Below are 20,575 nucleotides of genomic sequence, written 5' to 3'. Positions count from 1 at the left end.
GATCGTGGGGCAAGTGAAATGAACCACCACCAACCACACCAGAGGCCGGTCTTCATCCAAAGAAGGTGATGTTGTGTCTATGGTGGGATTGGAAGGGAGTCCTCTATTATGAGCTCCTTCCGGAAAACTAAACGATTAATTCTAACAGGTACTGCTCCCAACTAGACCAACTGAAAGCAGCGCTCTATGAAAAGCATCTAGAATTAGTCAACAGAAAATGCATAATCTTCCATCAGGATGAAGCAAGACCGCATGTTTCTTTGATGACCAGGCAAAAACTGTTACAGCTTGGCTGGAAAGTTCGGATTCATCTGCTGTATTCACCAGACATTGCACCTTCGGATTTCCATTTACTTTGGTCTTTACAAAATTCTCTTAATGGAAAAAATTTCAAATCCCTGGAAGACTGTAAAAGGCACCTGGAATAGTTCTTTGCTCCAGAAGGTAAAAAGTTTTGGGAAGATGGAATTATAAAGTTGTCTGAAAAATGGCAGAAGGCAGTGGAACAAAAGGGTGACTACGTTGTTCAATAAAGTTCTTGTTGAAATTGAAAAACGTGTCTTTTACTTTTCCTTAAAAACCGAAGGCACTTTTTGGCCAACCCAGTACACAACAGTACATGCCATCCCATTTATTTCCGCTATTTCTATAAAGAATTAATTGTATCTCCTGGTTTCAAGTCCAGTAGAGATTCAGGGTCGAGAGATCCATTCCTGTAATGTCTTGAATGTCGGGCAGGAAAGCCTCCTTTTTCCTCCTCCTCCTCCTATTCCGCTTAATTCTGTACATATCTCCTGAGTGTCTTCTGTGTGCTAACCATCATTCCAGGTGCTGAGGTCACCACTATGAATGTGTCAAAAAAATTGTTAAAGTAAACAAATAGAGATTGTAATTACAGGTGGGGAAAGGGGATTGTGTTATGGAGACGGTGTTATGGTGGAGGTCCTTTTATATTAAGGAATGGGGAGAGTCCTCACTAGGGAGGTGTCTTACTTCAGGCTACTACAGCAGGACACCGCAGTCTGGGTTCATTAAACAACAACACCTTCCACAGTTCTGGAGGCTCGGAAGTCTACAATAAAGGCATCTGCAGAGCCGGTATCTGGTCAGGCCCTGCTTCCTGGTTTGCAGATGGCTCCCTTCTTCTATCCTCACATGGCGGGGAGCAGAGAGAGGGAAGCAAACTCACTTGTGTCTTTTATAAGGTCCCTAATCCTATTCACGAGGGCTCCACTCTCATGACCTAATTACCTCTCAAAGACTGCATCTCCTAATACCCATAGCATTGGGGGCTAGGATTTCAGCATATGAATTTTAGGGGCACACACGCATTCAGTTTATAGCGGGAGGTAATGCTTGAACAGAGACGTGAACGATAATAACTAGAAGAGCTGCTCAAATTGGTTGTGCATTTCCTTATGGTGACAGGAGCCGTGCTGAGGGCTCTTCGTGCGTTATCTCATTTCTTCCTCTCTGCAGTCATTCGAAGAAGGTCCATTAGTATCTGCATTTTTATACCTCTGGAACCCAAGGCTCACAGGTGTAAAACTGTTTCCCAGGGTCACTCAAGAAATGACAGTTGGAATGGGAATGTCATCTTCGGTCATATGACCTTAGAACTTGGCAGACTTAACCATCAAGCTCCACTGCCTGAAGCTTTGTATCCCTAAGGGAGAGGCCCCCAGGTCTCTGCTTTCAGTCTCCTTCCCCAGTGGGTTGAAAGCAAAGGTTTTCACGCTGTGCCGTGCGGAAGCCCCAGGGCTTCTGGGAGCTGGGATATGTGTGCAGGGGTCTTGCATTGGCTTGTGGGAGAATGGTCCTACTTCTGTTTGTTTTATACGTTAGGATTCAACTGAATAAATTTTTAAAGAATAGATTGAACTCCTTAGAAGAGAGTTGGAAGGTGACTTGTTCCATGAGTATTTATTTAAACATTTAATTTAAAAATGAAAGTTTTTGGTGGTCAGGTAGCAGCAGTAGAGGTGAGGGTGGCAGCAGCAGAGGCGGCAACAGCAATGGTGGCTGCAAACACTGACACTGATGCTAACTAAGCTCCAAGCACGAGTCTAAGCGCTTTGTGATACTAACCCATTCAGTCCTCACATGGGGTAGGTTCATCCTACAAAAGAGGATTCTGAAGCTCTGAGATGGGTGACTGTCCACAGCTGGTAATAAGCAGGATCAGGCAATGAGCTCAGCTGCAGAATCTGTACGTCATTACCCTGTGACACAGGGTTGGGGACCTGCAGCTTCTCTGTCACTGGGCTTAAAGTGAACGCTGTGCTTGCTCTGAAATCCAGATTTGGTGGCTGCGTGTCTGTAGTGAGCACTTTACAGCTTGCCCTGGCTGTGGGACTTGTCATTCATTCAGCGTTACCTGTGATGCTCTCTGTCTAGATTTTTTGCTGGTGTAGGTATGATGCTTCTTGGGAGCAGAATATGATTCCCAACTTTCATACCCATGAGCCCGGCATGGCCTGCTTGTGGAACTCATCTTAAAAGATGAATTGTTGGTTAATCACATTCATGAATTAAGCCAGTGCTGCTGGCAGTAATCAGGGCCAGGCAGCGTCCTAAACCAACACGAAGAACCATTTGTTTCTTTCCGTGCAACAACACACAGTCAGCCATTCGATGATCCTCTTGACCGAAAATTAATTCTGAATATTAAGAGGCATAGGAAAATCATCACAAACTGTTCATCCGACCTCGCCTCCTGCACAGCCAGTCCTGACCGGTGCAGTGAGGGGACATTCATGCTAAACGTTCCTAAGAAGGTCTCCACCACTGTAAATCCTGGGTCTCTGGCCAGATTCCTGGTAAATTGAAGATGTCATTAGAATTCTTGCAAATTGAAGATGTCATTAGAATTCTGCTGCAGTTCCTTCTGTAAAGGAGGTTCAGGCTAAATGCATGATGCAGTGCATCTTCCATGGAGGTGAACCGTGGAGACTGAAGTGAGCAAGGGTTCCATTCTGCATTAAAGAATTAAAGGAGTTTAGTCAACAGAAATCCCAGGCCTCAGTCAGTGAAATCATCCAGAAAAAGAAGTGTTATCGATTTCTCACATTATCTAATTTCTGGGCACTCTCTATGGAATCACTCTGTCTCATTGAATGATGAAGTATACTATGAGAAAAATGAGGGATGGGTCCAGGGCTTTCCCCACTGCCTATTTCCTTTTTTATTATTATTGCCTTAGTAGTATTCATCGTTTGTGCCTCAAAGCCACCGGACAGGGTCCCACAAATCTCCCTGGCCCCCTGTGTGGGAGCCAGGCTAAGATATGCAGCCCTCTGAATGCTCCCAGATCATCACTCTAGACCCAAACTGAGATATGATTTAGGAGGTCCCTATAACCAGGGATCGTTGGCCTAATCGGAGTCATTTATCCTGTCTTGAGCTATCAAATCAATGCTCATGGGTTGCAGGGAGTTGGATGAGCGTGGTTTTTCTCGTATGTTTTACAATGACTACTTTGAAAAGAATCTCATTTGTGAAGTTAATGCTCTCTGTGGCATATCTGGGAAGAACCCTTTCCAAGAAGTAGCAGCTCCGCTTAGCAGCTCTGTAGGCTGAGATTTACTCCATCCTAAAAGAGGATGTCATTTCTAAAGCACGACTCCGAAATAAATACCTGCTCTCTTGAGTTACGAGGAAAACGTAATGCTCTAAAAGATGGTTCTGCCTAATTCTTTCTAATTCAGGAACATTAGAAGACAAGAAAGCATATGGATCAAGAGAAAAGCGGGATGTGAAAAAAAAGAAAAAACCAAGGAGAAGTATAAAATTTGGATCACGCTAAGTTCTATTTATGCTGAACGTTTTATTTTGTTGAAGTCTTATGTGAAAATAGCCATGTTGAAATGGCGGAAATCTTGTATTCCGCTCGCGTGAAGGAAGGGTAATGTTTGTTGGAAAGATTTTGCAGTAACAGTGAAAGTAAGGAGCATATAGCAAAGGAGCTCATAGCAAAGCATAAAATGTTAGGAGAGGGTACGGGTCCTCTTAGGAACTCTTAGCTGCTTGCTGTAGTTCCTGCTTCAAATAACAACACAGCCTCACAATGTTGCGTGCAGGTCCAGAGATATTTATTCATACTAGAGAAACGCAGCTCTGTGTGAATGAGTGCCCCCTGAGAAAGTTTAAATAAATTGTCCTGACCCACCACTAAAGCAGGCTGACGTGTCCTGAAGTGACAGCTGTCACTTTAATGCATCTCATCACCTCTCAGCGGAGGCTGAGTATCTGGATCTCATCACACTGCAAAGGATCTTTGTTTCTTGGTTTCCCCTGGCATCTTTTTTTTCCCTCTAGTTAAACAATCCAGCCTGAGCTGTTGGACAAAGAGAAAATAAATAAATATATCGTTAAGATTCAGTGATTTTTTTTTTTAAAGCACCTGCTTTTTGGAACACCGTTTGCAAAAAATTATTTGAATTTGTAACTGTTTGAAATGATAATGCCATAAAACTATATTAAGTAATTTTCCTAAATAATAACTTGCACTGATAGCAATATGTGACACCATCAACTTGAAGCTCGACCTAAGATCTTGTCTGGATTCAGTTACTTCACGGTGACCATTTGATACTCAAGTCATGTGTCTGTTTAACCACATTCAGAAATGTCCAGTCTGTGGTATCCTGACCTTCCTGGTCCCTTTCCTAGCACTAGAAGGGGAATTAGCACAAGCTTGCCCTTTATGGCTGAACTTTCTGGGTTTCTCATTACTTTTATTTAAACCAGATATTAAAGGCAAAAACTCTACTAGAGATGCACTTGGCTAGTGAGATAATTAGGAAACACCGTCTCCATAATTACCGTATCACTGTCTCTGGAGGGACATGAAAGCTTGTCCTGTCCCTTTAACAGGAGAAGTTGCTAATCCCCTTAACATTTTTTACCCCTTTAGACTGGTAATATTTCACAAAATTTTTGCTTTGTAAAATATTCCTAAAGGGAGGCTTAAGCGATAATGCACAGATTATGGAAATGATGCCCATTAAGTAGAGGGCGAGATTCTGGAAAGCCACAGAGCTGCTTCAAAACGTGTAACCTCCATTAGAAGCTTCATTTGAATGTTAATTCATGGAACAGTAGATGTTTATTATTTTATGTTTTATTGAAACATAAATTAAAGAACTGTAATTATGTGTATGGCAAACGGCAAAGCAATGTACATAGTAAGACAAGGAAAAATGCTACCACCGTTTCATCTGCATCCAAATCCTTTATTGTGGACCCAACAGAAAGACACCCAGAGGGAATAGCTCTGTAGATTAATGTTCTGATGTGGTGTGTAAATAAAAAGCATACATGCTAGATATTCTTCCTAGTGAAGAATGCATCCTGGAATTAATTTGTGAAGTTCAGAAGCTATCCGAAGAAAGGGTGGGTTTCTTCTTCTCTCCTGAGAGAGAATCTCTGTGACTCTTATTAAAGTTAATGCTGAACAAAGAATCCCTCCCCTTGGCAGTCGGCTGGATACTGATCGTTTTCAGGATAAGCTATTGGCTCCAGACACTCAAGCATATATGAGAAGTTTTTAAAAAGGACATACGTGAAGCTAGAAAGATAAGACCTTCAAACTTACATTTTGATAAACCGATACTTTTCAGTGGGGAGGAAAGGCATGTGCCATGCAGTCAGAATGGCTCCAGCTAGCCCACATTCTTGCATGTGCAGGAACTTCTAAGCAGAGGGAAAAGACAAGACTGGTGAAGAAGATCTATGTGTATGAGGTTACTTTTTTCTTTTTGTTTTTTTTTTTTTTGAGCAAGCTAACAAAGTACGATCACAGTCATCTCCCCACCCACCATCTATCCATCCGTTCATTTGTCCTTCCATCTATTCATCTACGTATCCATGCTTTCAACAGTTACACAATGTGCTCTCTAAGCTAGGAATCTGGGAGGAGGGGGAAAGAAATAATCAGGAAGAAGATATGGTAAGGACTAAGCTAGAGTTCTAGAGTAATGAAAGAGAGAGAACTGTAATTCTTGCTATTTTGTGATAAAAGCAGTCATTGAGATACATACAAAGAATCAGAGGAACCCTGGAGAGTCTGAAGGCCACACAGAAGAGGTGACATCTGAACTGGCTCTTAAAAACTGAGAGGAAGATGGAGAGAAGGAAGGAAAGGAACTCCACATGGAGGGAGTTCCTTTTTAATTTTTTCTACCAAGAATATATAAACACAACAGCTACAATGGTAGCTCATAAAATACAAGGGTGACAAATCCTGAAACATTCTTGTATCTCTTGAAAGTTGTTTTACTGGAAGTAGCACTAAGGCGCTTTCCCTGCAAGGCAGCAAACAGAACCAGTTTCACAAAGAACCTCTGACCTCCTGCTCCTCCCTGTGTGGCTCGACAGGAAGACTCTACCCTGGAAGGGTCTGCCTGGGCTTCCACTTGCCTCGTTGCAGGAGCATAACCTAATGTTGTAGGAATGACCATATTTGAGGATTATCATGGTTTTGCAGATATTGCTCGAGTTGGTCAGCCTTTTTAAGGGCAATGATTACAAATTCTCCTGTCTTCTTGCTGACCAGTTTTAAGAACTTGAAGCTGTTATGGTCACTTTGAAAATCAATCATGAGCCAGAAGATGATAATATAGAATATTTTACAAGATCTCTCTCAAATTTGTGAGACGTCTGTTCTCTCATGGGACTCTCTTGCACAAGTGCTCAGTATCCTGAGGGTGAGTAGTATGCGGGGCAGAGGGATGATAACCTCCTGCTGGGCTGTGTTTCACTACCCCTCAGGTGCCAGTAGGAAGTGTCGCACCTGGGCTTTGGCCTTGAGAAAACCTACTCACTCCGCCTCCCAAGGCCTGCATTTCTTTATCTCTCCATCTTTCAAGTGGAGAGAAAAGCAGTATCCTAACACATAAGATTATTGTGTGGGTTGTATGAAACAAGTAGATAAAGTGCTTAGACCAATGCTGCCATATTCCACATGTTCAGTAGATCTTATTATCACTATGTTACACAATAGTAGTTTTGAAAATATTTTTGACAACCCGCTTCTGCTATAAACCAGAAGGCTCGGTTCTGCAGCGAGCCTTGCTAAATAGATTCCACCCCAGACCATCGCCCATCCCAAAGCTCATGTTTTCTTCCTGGCTGGATTCTTCCTCACTTGGTTTGGGGAGGCCTCACCTTCTGCTGCAAAGTTTAGGGTCAGTGTGAAAACACTACCAGCTACTAAGTTCCAAAATAAGTGGCACTGGAAGTGCTTCTGCTCCAGGGCCTTGAGGACGCCTTGACATGTTTGACTCAGGAATAAAATTAGTTGTCTGTCAAAAGGCACAGGCACAGTGATGGTTTCTGGCCCTTGTGTTAGCAAGTTCCTTCCTGTAGCATATTGCAGCTGGTGTGCCTTTCATGAAACAGAGGAAACACAATTTTCCAGGTGCCGCAATTGTCCCAGTCAAACTGAGAAACTTTAAAAAAAGGTAAAAGATAACCAATTCAGTTTCAAAAAAATCTCCGACTTTGTTGAGACCCTGTGGAGTTTCGTGGCTTAACGGTTGTGTCTTTAAGCCGTACATCACACTGGTGGTGTTCCAGCTGTGAGTTGTAATAATATATCATGAGAAGGATGGTGCTCCAATGATGTGTGAGTGCAGTACATCATCTGAGCATCACAGCTTTTATGATGTATGGCTCCAAACCACAATGAGAGTTTAAAGGAGCTTTTAGTGACCAAGCAGCTTTAAATTTCAAATTTTTAAAAAATTAAGGTCTTTTCAAGTCAAATACAAGCAAGCTGATGGAATCTGATGCTGTATAGAGCGTCACTGAACTCTGAAAGCCTGGGTATGTGTCTTTTCCTTTGGACTTTAAGTTCACAAGGTGGAAATAATTGGCAGGCTCTTCTTCAATTCCCCCTCCACAAGAAGAGAAGCCCAGAGAACTGAACAAACGTGAGCTAGTGTCAGTGCATCCATTTTGCCAATCAGTTTCCCCCATCTTCCACACTGCACACACGAGTAGCTCATCTCCACTGCAAAGTACTGGATCACGAGATGCTGTAATAGGTAGTGGGCAAACCCAGGAGAGATTTGTTTTCTTTGTTTTAAGGTGTTCTCCCACTAAAAGTTAGAACAAGAAGAACAGATAAAAAGTAGATTAACTTCCTTACCCATTGCTCGCAAATTCAAAACAGGACATAGGGGAAGAAAACTCACCTTTTCTATCATTTGTCTTGGTAAAGTAAAGGAAGCACTGATTGCAAATGAGAAGAAAAATAAAAGATGAATAGCGTATAGGCCACTCACCCTGAGAAGGAAATGGGAGCTATTGTCATAGTTCCATCACCTCTCCTGTTTTAACGATATGTTTATAAGACGGCGATGTTGCTTGTGAGAATGTACCCACTTCGTTTAAAAACCACTCGCTTTTGGGGGCAAGGAAATCACTACCAATAAGAAAGTAGGTGCTGGGAGAACTGCTCCTCCTCTATTTTTTTTATTTATTTTTTTAACCCTACTACGGTAAACAGAACAAAATGAGAAATCTCCCTACTGTTTGTGTAGTAGACTCAAACGAGAACATCAAGAGGCAATTACATTTCAAGTGGCTTCTTCCATTTTCCTTTAGTGAGTGAATTAAAGGGAAGAATGGTGGTAGAGTTACTGCCATGTGGAGAGAAACATCTGGGCATGAGGCATTAACGCAGCCTCCCTTCCCGTTATCTTGCCTCTAGTTTTTCCACTTCTTTGGCTTCCTCCAGTAGATTGTAACTCTCAAATTACTGTAGATTTTTGGTGTCTACCTCCTACCTCTCCCTGACTTCTGAAGGGCAGAACATCCTCTTTTCATCAAATAGAACCATTTACTGTCTCAAAAAGAAGTCCCAGGCTTCTTTTGTACTAGAGGCTTAAGTATATAATCTAGGTAATGTAAGCGTTCAGAACAGGCCTCCCCAAGATGTGCGCTTTGGCACGTGGATTCTGTTGAGCTAAAGGCAATGGAGACCCTGTGGGCTCAAGAGAAACTACTTCCCCTCCCTTAACTACCTAGAAGAATTTCAACTGGGGATTTTTCCCAGAAAAAGAGTTATTACCAAAGATAAATTTTATCTAAATTTCCCCGTCTATATGGCAGGGCAGACATCTAATTACCAAACTTTGCCCTTCTTCTCACCGTCCTGTGAATGACCCTCCTGTCCTTGGAAGCCCCAGTCCCCTATCCCATTCCTTAGCTCAGGACAGCGTATGTACCTCATTTTAGTTTTCTGTCTCTGTACCTCTCATATATATTCGGTTCCCGTACGTACAATATTAAATTTGATTTTTTCCTGTTAATCTGTCTTATGTCAGTTTAATTCTTTGAGCAGCCAGAAGAACCTAGAAGGGTAGAGGAAAGTTTTCTTCCTCCCTGACAGTGACAACGATGTGGCAATAAACGCATCACCCACTACTCTGAGGCTGTCATTTGAACAATAGGAGTGATGCAGTCTTAGCATCTAAAGAGACGGGGGCTCTTTCATCTGTTACTTAAAGAATCCCCCAAATTTAGGCCACTTCTTTTCTATAGAGAAAACACGGACACACCATTTAGTCATTTCTTTCTCATAAGGTAAAAAAAACTTTACTTACACATTTATAGTACTTTCACATCATTCATCTACCCATTTTTAAGGCATTATCAATGATAAAACATTTGCTACCATTTACGTGAGAGCACTGTGTGCCACTAACCGTGCATAAGGCTCTGTATGCGTTACTACATTCTCACCAAAACACTGAGACATAGGAAATGTTACTGTGTCCGTTGCAGCAGATGAGGAAACGGAGGCTTACGGAGAGTAAGTAAATTGTCCAAGGTCACCAAACTGGTCAAAGTGGCAGATCTGGGATTCTAAGCCAGGTTGAGGGGATGTCAAATCCCAATTTAGTTAGGCTATCATCCTTCCCAATTAAATAATTAATATTTGGGTGAGCGTATGCCCTGGTTTATTTGTAACGGTCTGTGTTTAGATGTATATGTATCTTCGTCGACTTACAACAGGGTGACATCCCAGAAAACCTGTCGTAAGTTGAAAATATCATTAAGGTGAAAATACATTTAATATACGTAACCTATAGAACATCATAGCTTAGCAGCCTGCCTTAAACGTGCTGGGAACACTTACATTCACCTACAGTTGGGAAGAATCATCTAACACAAAGCCTATTTTATACTAAAGTGTTGAATAGCTCATGGACCTTACTGAATACTATACTGAAAGTGAAAAACAGAATGGTTGTCTAGGTACAGATGGTTGTCAGTGTATTTGTTGTTTACCCTTGTGAGCCAGTGGCTGACCGGGAGCTGTAGTGGCTGCCACTGCCCAGCATCACGAGAGAGTATGGACCGACATATCGCCGTGAGCCTGGGAAAAGATCAAAATTCAAAAAAGTATGGTTTCTACTTATTACATTTGCACCACCGGAAAGTTAGAAAATTTTAAGTAGAACCATCGTAAGTCAGGGCCCATCTGTAGTTATAAACAGGCCAGTGTAGTGATGAACAATCTCCTTTCATTCCCCAGATTCCCCTTTGGACAATAAATTATACGGCCCCTCACTAGTAATATGTTTCATGCTGGGAAATCTGACTTCTGCTGGTTTTAAGTATTCTTATCTGCCTGTAAGGGGGGAAAACAAAGAGGGGAGGGAGGGAGGGAGGGAGGGAGGCAGACTCTCATGAAGTTGTTTTGAAGGGATGGCCTTCTAACTCCATTCCTCTGCTTATTGGCCATTTACACATCTTCTCGGGAGAAATGCCTATTCAACCCCTGCCCACTTTCTTAGTTGGGTTTTTTGTCTTTTTATTACTGAGTTGTAGTAGTTCTTTATACGACTTAGATACAAGTCCCTTATCAGATGGATGATTTGCAAAATAACTTTTCTCCCATTCCGCGGGTTACCTTTTCACTTTCTTGACTGTATCCTTTGAAGCACAAAGTTTAAATTTTGGCTATGTTCACCTTCTTCCACTTTTAAGGACCCTTGTGATTACATTGGGTGCAGGTGGATAATTCAGGGTCATTCATACTCTCCCTGTTTTAAGGTCAGCTGGTAACAGTGCTAATCCTTCTGCAACTGTAATTTTTCGTTGCCATGCGACCTAACGTATTCACCAGCCCTGGGATTAGGATATGGACATACTGGAGGGTCCACTGTCTGCCTCCCAAAGCAGTGTTTTTGTTTTCCTTCAGAATCAGACTTGCCTTCTGTGATTACTCATTAATCTGAGGGAGAGGGATTCATACTGGGGCAACTGATGGAGGTTGCTGGACCCTAGTTATGGAGCAGGGTAGCTGTCTATCTCTAGTCTTCCCTGCCCTTTCCCCGCCACGCTTTTATCCCTTATAGACAAATTAGAATATGTTCCGACAACGACAAAACACATCAGTGTGACTATACTGACCATCCTCAGGTGAGTATGGGGTAAAGTAGATGTGTTCAAAAGGATGGAAGGAGACACACAGATCGTGCAAAAGAGGCGGGACCTATAAAAATGTTGTTAAGGTATTAACACTGAGAGAGACCCTACATTTGGAGAAAAAGATAACGGAAAGGGCTTTAAAAGCTAAAATTTACTCAAGCAGATGAGCCAGGAAAGGGTGGATCTACTGCTTGGTGCAAACTACATACAATTAATAAATTAGGGGGGAAAAAAGACTTGACATTGAACAACTTGGTTAATCTATATTTATATCTGGCATGACTTTGAACTAGGAAGACGTAAGGTGGAAATGGGACTTAGGAGATAACATCCTTGCTTTAAGTGAATTGAGATCTCTGGGCAAAGGCAGGTTCCATCCCCTGAGGGACGCAAGTCCGAAAGAACTTGCAGATGTGGTCAAAGACATTACTGAGAAATCACGGAGCTGGCAGAGGCATCAAGAGGCCATGGCGAAGAGGTGTCCTTATATTTGGAATCTGGAGAGGCAGGGTGGCCTCCTGAGAGATGGTGTCACTGGGTGGTGAAGAGCAAATGCTCCAGTGTCTGATGGCAGACTCAGGTTCAGATTTCACCTCCTGGTCACGCCTTCAGGAGCTTGGCCACGTTGTTTAACCTCTTTGGTCTGTTTTGTCTCTTGGAAATGGTGATGCATTTATTAACAACCTCTAGGCAGCATTGTAAGGGTTAATTGAAATAATGATGTAAATCAACCCAGGGACTGGTATGTAGTGATCTTTCATTAAGTATTAACAACAATTACTACTACTAAGGGTAATAATAATAATTGTAGAAACTAGTAGACTCAGGAAACTTAAGGCCATATTTCCTCACAAGTGATTTTCTCCCTCCTCTGCAACTACCGCCATGGATTTCTTTGTGAAACTCCTTTTCCTTGGAAAAGTTATCTGTGCTTATTTATCTCCTTTTCTTCACCTTCTACTCTCTCTTAAATCCTCTTCAGGAAAAAAAAAAAAATCCGCTTCAGTTTTCTTTTTTAATATCAGTTTTATGGAAACATAATTCACATACCATAAAATTCACTCTCTTTAAAGTATACAGTTTCATGTTTTTCTAGTATACTCACAAAGCTGGGCACCCATCATGACTATCTAATTTTAGAATAAATTCATCATCCCCAAAAGAAACGTCATGTCCATTAGCAGTCACTCCCCATTCCCCCTGGCAACTGCTAATTTACTTTCTATCTCTATGAATTGGCCTATACTGGGCATTTCATATAAACAGAATGATATATCTGGCCTTTTGTGTCTGGCTTCTTTCACTTAGCATAACTCACTTAGCATAATTCTTTCACTTAGCAGTACTTCATTCCTTTTTATGGCCAAATCATATTCCATTGTCTGTCTATACCACATTTTTTTTATACATTCGCTACTTGATGGGCATATGGGTTGTTTTCCCTGTTTGGCTGTTATGTATAATACTGCTATAAATATTCATATACAAGTTTTTGTGTGGACCTGTTTTCAGATCTTTTGGGTACGTACTTAGGAGTAGAATCCTGAATCATATGGTAACTCTATGTTTAACTTTTTGAGGAAGTGCAGAACTATTTTCCAAAACAGTGGCATCATTTTGCGTTTTCACCAACAGCCTGTGAATGCTCTAATTCTCCGCATTCTCACCCACACTTGTTATTTTCTTTTTTTAAGATTGCCATTCTATTGACTGCTAAGTGACATCTCAATGTGGTCTTCATTTTCATTTTACTAATGACTGATGATGTTGAGCATCTTGTCACGTGCTTTTTAGTTAAGATTTATTCTCCCAGTTTCGTGGAAGCTAACGCAAGCTTTCAGCAGTGCTGACTGTTGATGATACACTCCTTGAAATTCCTTCTTCCATCAGTTTGAGAGCTTACCCTCTCTTGATTTGCCTCCTTCTTTGCTGTATCCTTAATCTGAGTCCTACTTCTTCTCTTCCCAAAATTCAAATGTTGAAGTGTCCCAGTTCTGAATTTTTAGCTCTGCCCACTAGGTTTTCTTTTGCAGGACACTTATATCCACCTGAAACTAAATTGTATATTTATTTTCTTGCTTATTTTCTGTATCACCCTTTGCATTGTAGCTCTATGGAGGCAGGGACTTTGTCTTATTCATTACTATATCCCTGGTTTCTAGACTAGAACTTGGTTCTAAATATTTTTGCATGAATAATTATAAATGTTAGAAAAATGTAAACAGATGTTATATGAATAAAGACTGGGGCTCTCTATAATTAAATAAGTTTCTGGATTGCTAATTAAACAAATTTAACCATGTGTCTTTTGAGTGGGTCTTCTCTGACACTATGCTAGTGAGCATTGTGGAATTTTAGTTGACCATGAAAACTTTTTTGGTATGCAGTGCATCATGGATTTTTAAAAATACTCTTCCCGGGCTTCCCTGGTGGTGCAGTGGTTGAGAGTCTGCCTGCCGATACAGGGGACATGGGTCCGTGCCCCGGTCCGGGAAGATCCCACATGCCGTGGAGCGGCTGGGCCCTTGAGCCATGCCGCTGAGCCTGCGCGTCCGGAGCCTGTGCTCCGCAACGGGAGAGGCCACAGCAGTGAGAGGCCCGCGTACTGCAAAAAAAGAAGAAGAAGAAAAAAAAAATACTCTTCCCACTCAAGCAGCTATACTGTAAAATTTAATCAGAGGTTTTGATAGCACTTAAAAAAGTCAATTGTGATCACCAAAGTTCAATATGAAGAACGAATTATGTCGAATTATCTCCGTATGTGCTGTTCATGGGGGTTTTATCAGAATGCCATTCTGTTGGAAGGCCATGACAATGGTATTCCTTCACAACAGTGAGGTTTTGAGCAGGCTTTATGGTGATTTCCCTTTTCTGAGAAGTTGAGTGCTTTGTCAGGATGTTGTGATCAGTCTGTCACTTAAGAATTTAAGTCAAGCTCTCAGGCTGTGTTGAGAGCTATGCCCTTGGGGAAAATCACCTATACAGTGAGCTGTTTGCTGTCATCAGTGTCACAGTGAATTTAAAGTGGTTACCAATGATCAAGGGTGGCAGTTCCAGGACTGGGTGGTAACAGAGCCTATAGAAATAGCCCTGAACGCTAACCCAGGAGAGCAAGGTAAAGAAAAAGAGGTGTGGGATGGGCCTGGACCCAGGAGGTTTCCCTAATGTAAGTTCACAGCCACCTGTATGTCATTAGCGGACAAGAACAGACATATTCGTAAGGACAAGGCACAGAGGGTGACCAGAGAGCGGCAAGTCGAGGAAGCATTCAGTAATAGGTCTCCCATAATGCAACAGGGCAGGCAAAACAGTGAGTGACCTTGGTGCTTACATTAGCACATTTTCAGGAGAGGAGGTCAGGAACCAGATGGATCCTGTGAACCATGGTTGCGGTTGTCTAAGTATGGCCCTGGACCAGGAACATTGATATCACTGGGAGTTTGTAAGAAATGTGAATTCTAGGGGCCTGGCGATCTGTGTTCCACCAAGCCCCGGGTGCGTGCTCAGATTTGAGGACCACTAGTCAAAGCAACAGAAATAAGCTTTAGCAACAGAGTAACTTTAACCGTGTCCCATTCAAGGAGCTTCTTAAGTATCTTCCCTGCTGGTGTGGGAACCAAGCCCTGAATGTGATCTCTATCTGCTGATTAAGAAATAAATAAAAAAAATAAATAAAAAGTAAGAGTAATACTGCTGCAGTTCTGTGTATTAAGTATTCAGTATGTACTGAGCCGCATGCTAGGGACGTGGTTAGCAGATTTGATCCTCTTAACAGCTCTGTGAGGTCGAAACGGTTGCAACCCCCCTTATGGATGAGGATACTGAGATATAGGCCTTATGAGGCAAGAGCAAAGAGCTAGTAAGTGGTAGGCCCAGGATTTGCATTAGGCAGTTTGGCTGCAGAACACTGGTCTGGAATACCTGATTATTGAAAGGTCCAAGGGAGATGGTGGGTGGGTGGGTGGGTGGATGGGTGGATGGATGGATGGGTGGATGGATGGATGGGTGGATGGATGGATGGATGGATATAAGAAAGGAAGGAAAGGAGGGAGGGAGGAAGGGAAGAAAGAAGGAGGAAAAGAGGGAAGAAAGAGGGGAAAGGGTAGCTGCAGGTTTGGGAGGTAAAGGCTGAGTGCGCCTTCTTTTAAGGGTGGGCTGTTTCCATGTACTGTGGCAGTTTTGCTGTCTTGCTGTTAAGTCAGCTAGCCCACGTGCATCAATCACTTTCACCCTGGGCTTATCCCGCACTGCTTCCTTCTAAGAATTGGTGTAGTTTGTGATGTATTTTTCCCTGTTTGTTTTTTCTCCTTGTCTCCCGCTGCTCACATAGTCTTTGTGACTTAGGCATGCACTCGTCCCAGTTGCCGAGGAACCCATGACCGGCTTCATCATTAACTGGAGAATATTCTGGGAAAAAACATGTCACTCTTTGGGGACCATGTGCTCAGGGGCTGATGTGAAGCTCCTCTCTGCTTTATTCACCTTGGAACGCCTTGTTCCCTGCCTCTGCTTTAATAGCATATCATTTTCCCCTCCTCGTGCAACAGAGCCACAGGGACACTTATCTCACATTCTCCGGAGGCCCTTTGGAGGCTTGGAGACTTGGAGCCTGATCACTGTAATCAAGAAGGGGTGGGTGTGATCGGAGACTAGGTTTGATTCTTTGTCTGCCTGTCCACATTTAGGCCTTTCCTTTTCACATTCCTCCCCCTGGTTTGTGAACATAGCTCAAGGGCAGGAGTGAGGTTTAACTTCGGCTGAGGTACAATAGAGGTTCCTTGGAAATAAAACTTTTAAATGGCAGTTTAGCCTTGAAGGGTATTGAATTAGATATGCTGTGTGCCTTGACTCATGATCTCTGCATAATAGCATTGCTATGTATATTACCTGGGCGCTTTAGTAGACTAGAGAAACGGACTGTTTAAAAGATTAACTTCACAGAATCGGCGTTATGTGCTGACAAAGAATGTGGTGGTAAGAGCCAGATGGGCTGGCTTCCTGTGCTGACTCTACCACTTCCTCTGGGGCTTTGACCTCTCTGAGCGTAGATTTCCTCATCTGTAAAATGGAGATCATAGTAGAACTTGCCTCAGGGGATTATTCAGATCATCAAATGAGATAAAAGCTTTCTTATCATAGTAACTCAACACTTAATAAGTGAGAACTATTGATGTTACTATTATATGATTATTATTTGAAGCCCCTGTTCTGTTACTTGCTCCATACTCCTTTCTACTTTCGCTCCTCTGCTTCTTTACTTATGCCGTTCTCTGTTAGCCAATCCTTCTTTCTTGTCAGTTTCAGAGTTCCTATGGTAACCTTTTAAGACATGCTGACATTTCAAAGCACTGGCTAAATACAACCAAGACTGACAACTATGGGTAATTCCACAGAGCCCCTAAAACACTGGCACTCACACTCTCACATATGCCACCACATTGTCCTCTCTTGTTTTTTGTTTTGTTTGTTTTGTTTTTTTTGCGGTACGTGGGCCTCTCACTGTCGTGGCCTCTCCGGTTGCAGAGCACAGGCTCCGGACGCGCAGGCTCAGCGGCCATGGCTCACGGGCCCAGCCGCTCCGCGGCATGTGGGATCCTCCCGGACCGGGGCACGAACCCGAGTCCCCTGCATCGGCAGGCGGACCCCCAACCACTGTGCCACCAGGGAAGCCCCCTCTCTTGTTTTGAGCCTCTATTGTCTGCAGATTTCAGATATAGTTACTGAAGGTGACTTCCTCTGAAAAATAATCCAGCAGGAGCCAATATGGAGTAACTGGACTTCATGGGAGCGTCATTATCAAGTCTAGAAATATATGGGGAGATAATCACATTTTATTCTTTCTTCCTTGTGCTTTTTCAGCATGTTCACATCCACGTTCTCCCAAGGAAGGCTGGAGACTTTCGCAGGAATGACAGCATCTACGATGAGGTAGGTCTGCTCTCTCTGATCTTATTGTTTGATTAGCGGGGCTGGAAGTGTGAGGAAATCAACCTAATGAACCAGGAACCCTGTGTATATGGTCTTAAATGGGATTCTACCCAATAAGACTTGGGAAGTGGCAGCAGAGGCCAAGGAGCCAAGAATGGCCATTGCAGAACCTGAAGACAGATGAATTACAATGATTTTCTTTTTCAAATGTAATCTGGCAGAAACCAAGTGTCTTTGTGATTTCTGTCCTGTCATTTACCAAGGCACTAAACATTTTCATGGAGATACAGCCCAGAGGTTCTGTAGGAGATAATCTAGGGTGCCACCAGTGGAAATGAAGCAGATTGATATATGGTTTTTTCTTTTTTTAGTTGAATACTACATTTAATTTTAAAACCACTTTGGAACTCGGCTTGCCTCTCCGAACAGCATTTATTAAGAGTGGAACTTTGAGTTATGGTCAGCAGAAACTAGGTTGGTTTGAAGGATGAGTGTAACCCCTGTGTCATAAGCATTTAGCAGTTAACTTATTACTTCCATTCAAAGATATAAGTGTGAAACCACTATAAAGATGAGCAGAAAGAAGCAGGTGATCTGCTCCTAGGACCTCATCTACATGAGAACCTTCAGATGTCTGTCTGTGCTGTGTGGAGCGTAGACCCTATCATGGATATGCTGGTGTAAAATACCAGAAGAAAATTTCAGTTTAAATATTTCTTTCAGCAAGGAGAGGGCACCTGTGTTCCCCACGTGTAAGAGCTGATCTGATGGCAGTGGGGCTCTGGAGTGCTTGGTTGGAGAGGTGAAAACACTGTTTTCTTAGGCTGAACTGTCCCCTTGAAATCTTGTTTATATTCCAAATGTGCTTGTGACAGAAGCTGCAGGGCTACATTTCAGCCCAGTTTGAGACATGGTGTCCAAGGCTGAGGTTGGTGTGTGGCCTTTCTCTCCTCCACACTCTTTTGCTCTCTCGTGTACACTCTCCCAGTGTCTCCAGCCTTACAGGTGAAGCAACACATGTCCCTGTCTCCTACCCATTAGGAGAAGCTTCTCAGGAGAAGTAATTGCTAAGAGAGTTTTCTTTTTCCCCATTAATTGCTGAGTCGTAAGTCCCCACTAAGGGAGATTGTGGTGCGAGACTTGAAGATGTTGAACTTCAGAGACAGGCAGAATTAGGTTCAAATCCCAGTGCCGCCTACTGGGATTGTGTGATGTTGGAAAAGTCACGTAAACCCTGTGTTTTAATCCCCTTTTCTTTAAAATGTAGATAATATATAATACATACACTTCAAAAGGTGGTTGCATGTAATGTATGACATACTGTACATGAAAAGCTTATTACAGGGATTGGTACATACTTTATTTATTAAAGTATGTACCAATCTGGTACATGCTGGTAAAGTATGTACCAGCATTTATTAATAACTGTTTCTGTTCTTATTACCATTATTAGTTTTGTTTTTAAAAAACCAGCAACGGTGAGTAAATGGAAAACCTGGATTTGAAGCCAGGTCATTGGATGCCCCCATCCAGCGCTCTTTTCAAGGGTCAGATTTCCAATTTTCCCTCTGTCTTAAACCGCTCACTCTGAGATTCATCTTACTCTTTGTGCAAAAATACGTCTCCAGTTTGAGCGCATAATAAGATAACGCCTAGAAAGCAGCACGAGAAACATGAGGCATTGCACAGGCGTTATTGGTACAAGATGTAATGGACATTAGACTGAGTGACCTTAATCAGAAATGATGGAGTAATGAGGGGCAGCATTCTTTATACTGATGGGAGTACTCACCCCCGATTATGCATCTCTCCATGAAATACAACAAACGTACTGCCTGGGAGGGTGGGCAGTGGGAGCAGGGACAGCAGGAGACTGAGCTGCGAAGAATGGAATTGTATACCTACTGCTGCAGAAGTAGAAAATGACGGCTGGAGAAGCTCTAGATGATAAATTGGCTAGGAATGCTGTATTCTCCCTGGGCACTGTTTTAAGAGGGATGGTGACAAATCGGAGAAGGTTCACAGAAAGGTGATTAGGATGACAGAGCCTGGAAACTGTTACCTTGGGGAGTCATTGACGGTGAAGATGTGTTGTCGGAAGAAGGGAAGGCTTGTAGAGGGAGGGCTGTGACAGGGCCACTCTTTCTAAGTATCTGAAGGGCTGGCAGGTATTAAAGGTATTAAAGCTGTTCTGTGTGGCTCCAGAGAGCAGATCTGGAACCGTTAGGCATCGAGGAGTCAGGTATCAGTTCCACATAACAACAAGTCAAATTGATAGAAACTTCTGAATACTTACAGTGCCTCGTGAGGGAGGGGGCTTCCCATCCCTGGACCCGTGCAAGCACAGAATGAATGACCGTGATTCTTCAGGAGGACTTGTCCATCCAGTTCTTGGATGGGCCACGCGGCTCTGTGATTCCCGTCTTTACATATCTGACCATTTGATGGTTACCTCCATTTTTAGGTTACGAAAGTTCTGGAACAAATAGTGTAGGGTTTTTGTTGTTGCTGTTAGTGTTACAGCATTCGGGTTACTGCCTAATAAAATATATCCTTTCCTGTTCAGTTCGTGGAAATATAAGATATAACTCGTCCTTGACTTACACGAGATCACTCTAATGAGTTTTCTCATTCCCAGCCTCCTTCCTGCTTTTCCCCTAGCTCGGCGTTGCCTATTGATGTGCCGTGGGCTTTGTTTGCCTCCTCTTATGTGTTTTATTTTGCTTGTGAAGAATTTTTTAATGGCGTGCTTTATTTTGCCTGCAACATGTTTTTTTAATGAGTCTGGATGCTATTAGGCATGTCACTCATTCTCGAGGTCACTACCACTCCCTGTCTCTTACCCGGCTTGCCTCACTTGTTTATGATACCAGCCTGGCCTTTGAAGGCATTTCATGGGTTACTCCTCTTCTCTCTACCACTCAAATATTACTAGTCCCCAGTATCCTCCGTCCAGTCTGTATGCCACTCATCTGTAACATCCATTTCACCTCCTTACTTCCTCATTTACAATGCTGTGGTCCTGGGTGAGTTCTTCGACCTCCCCAGCTCCTCTCAGCCTCATTCCTTCTCACCACTTGCTTTTGTCAAATTCTCGTTCCCACCTCAGGGACTTTGCACATGTTGTTTTCTTTGACTGTACCTTCTTCCATCTTCTGTTCCCCTTCATGTGGCTTCATATCTTCTTCCAAATCTCAGTCCA

General features: G+C 42.7%; 1 protein-coding gene across 19 annotated transcripts in view; it reads left to right on the top strand.

Annotated features, from left to right (window-relative positions):
• FHIT (fragile histidine triad diadenosine triphosphatase) overlaps positions 1–20,575 on the top strand; it is a 1,443,555-nt gene that overhangs the window by 1,244,675 nt on the left and 178,305 nt on the right. For all 19 annotated transcript variants that reach the window (XM_029242153.1, XM_029242160.1, XM_029242145.1 and 16 more), the window contains one exon: positions 17,305–17,373. In XM_029242153.1, the coding sequence (XP_029097986.1) occupies positions 17,305–17,373 (69 nt within the window). The remainder of the gene's footprint in view (positions 1–17,304; positions 17,374–20,575) is intronic.

The sequence above is a fragment of the Monodon monoceros genome, unplaced genomic scaffold (genome assembly GCF_005190385.1).
Source record: "Monodon monoceros isolate NGI ecotype Baffin Bay Population unplaced genomic scaffold, NGI_Narwhal_1 Super_Scaffold_3, whole genome shotgun sequence".
NCBI lineage: Eukaryota > Metazoa > Chordata > Mammalia > Artiodactyla > Monodontidae > Monodon > Monodon monoceros.
The sequence above is the reverse complement of the archived record's forward strand: the minus strand, read 5'-3'. Positions and strand labels throughout refer to the sequence as shown.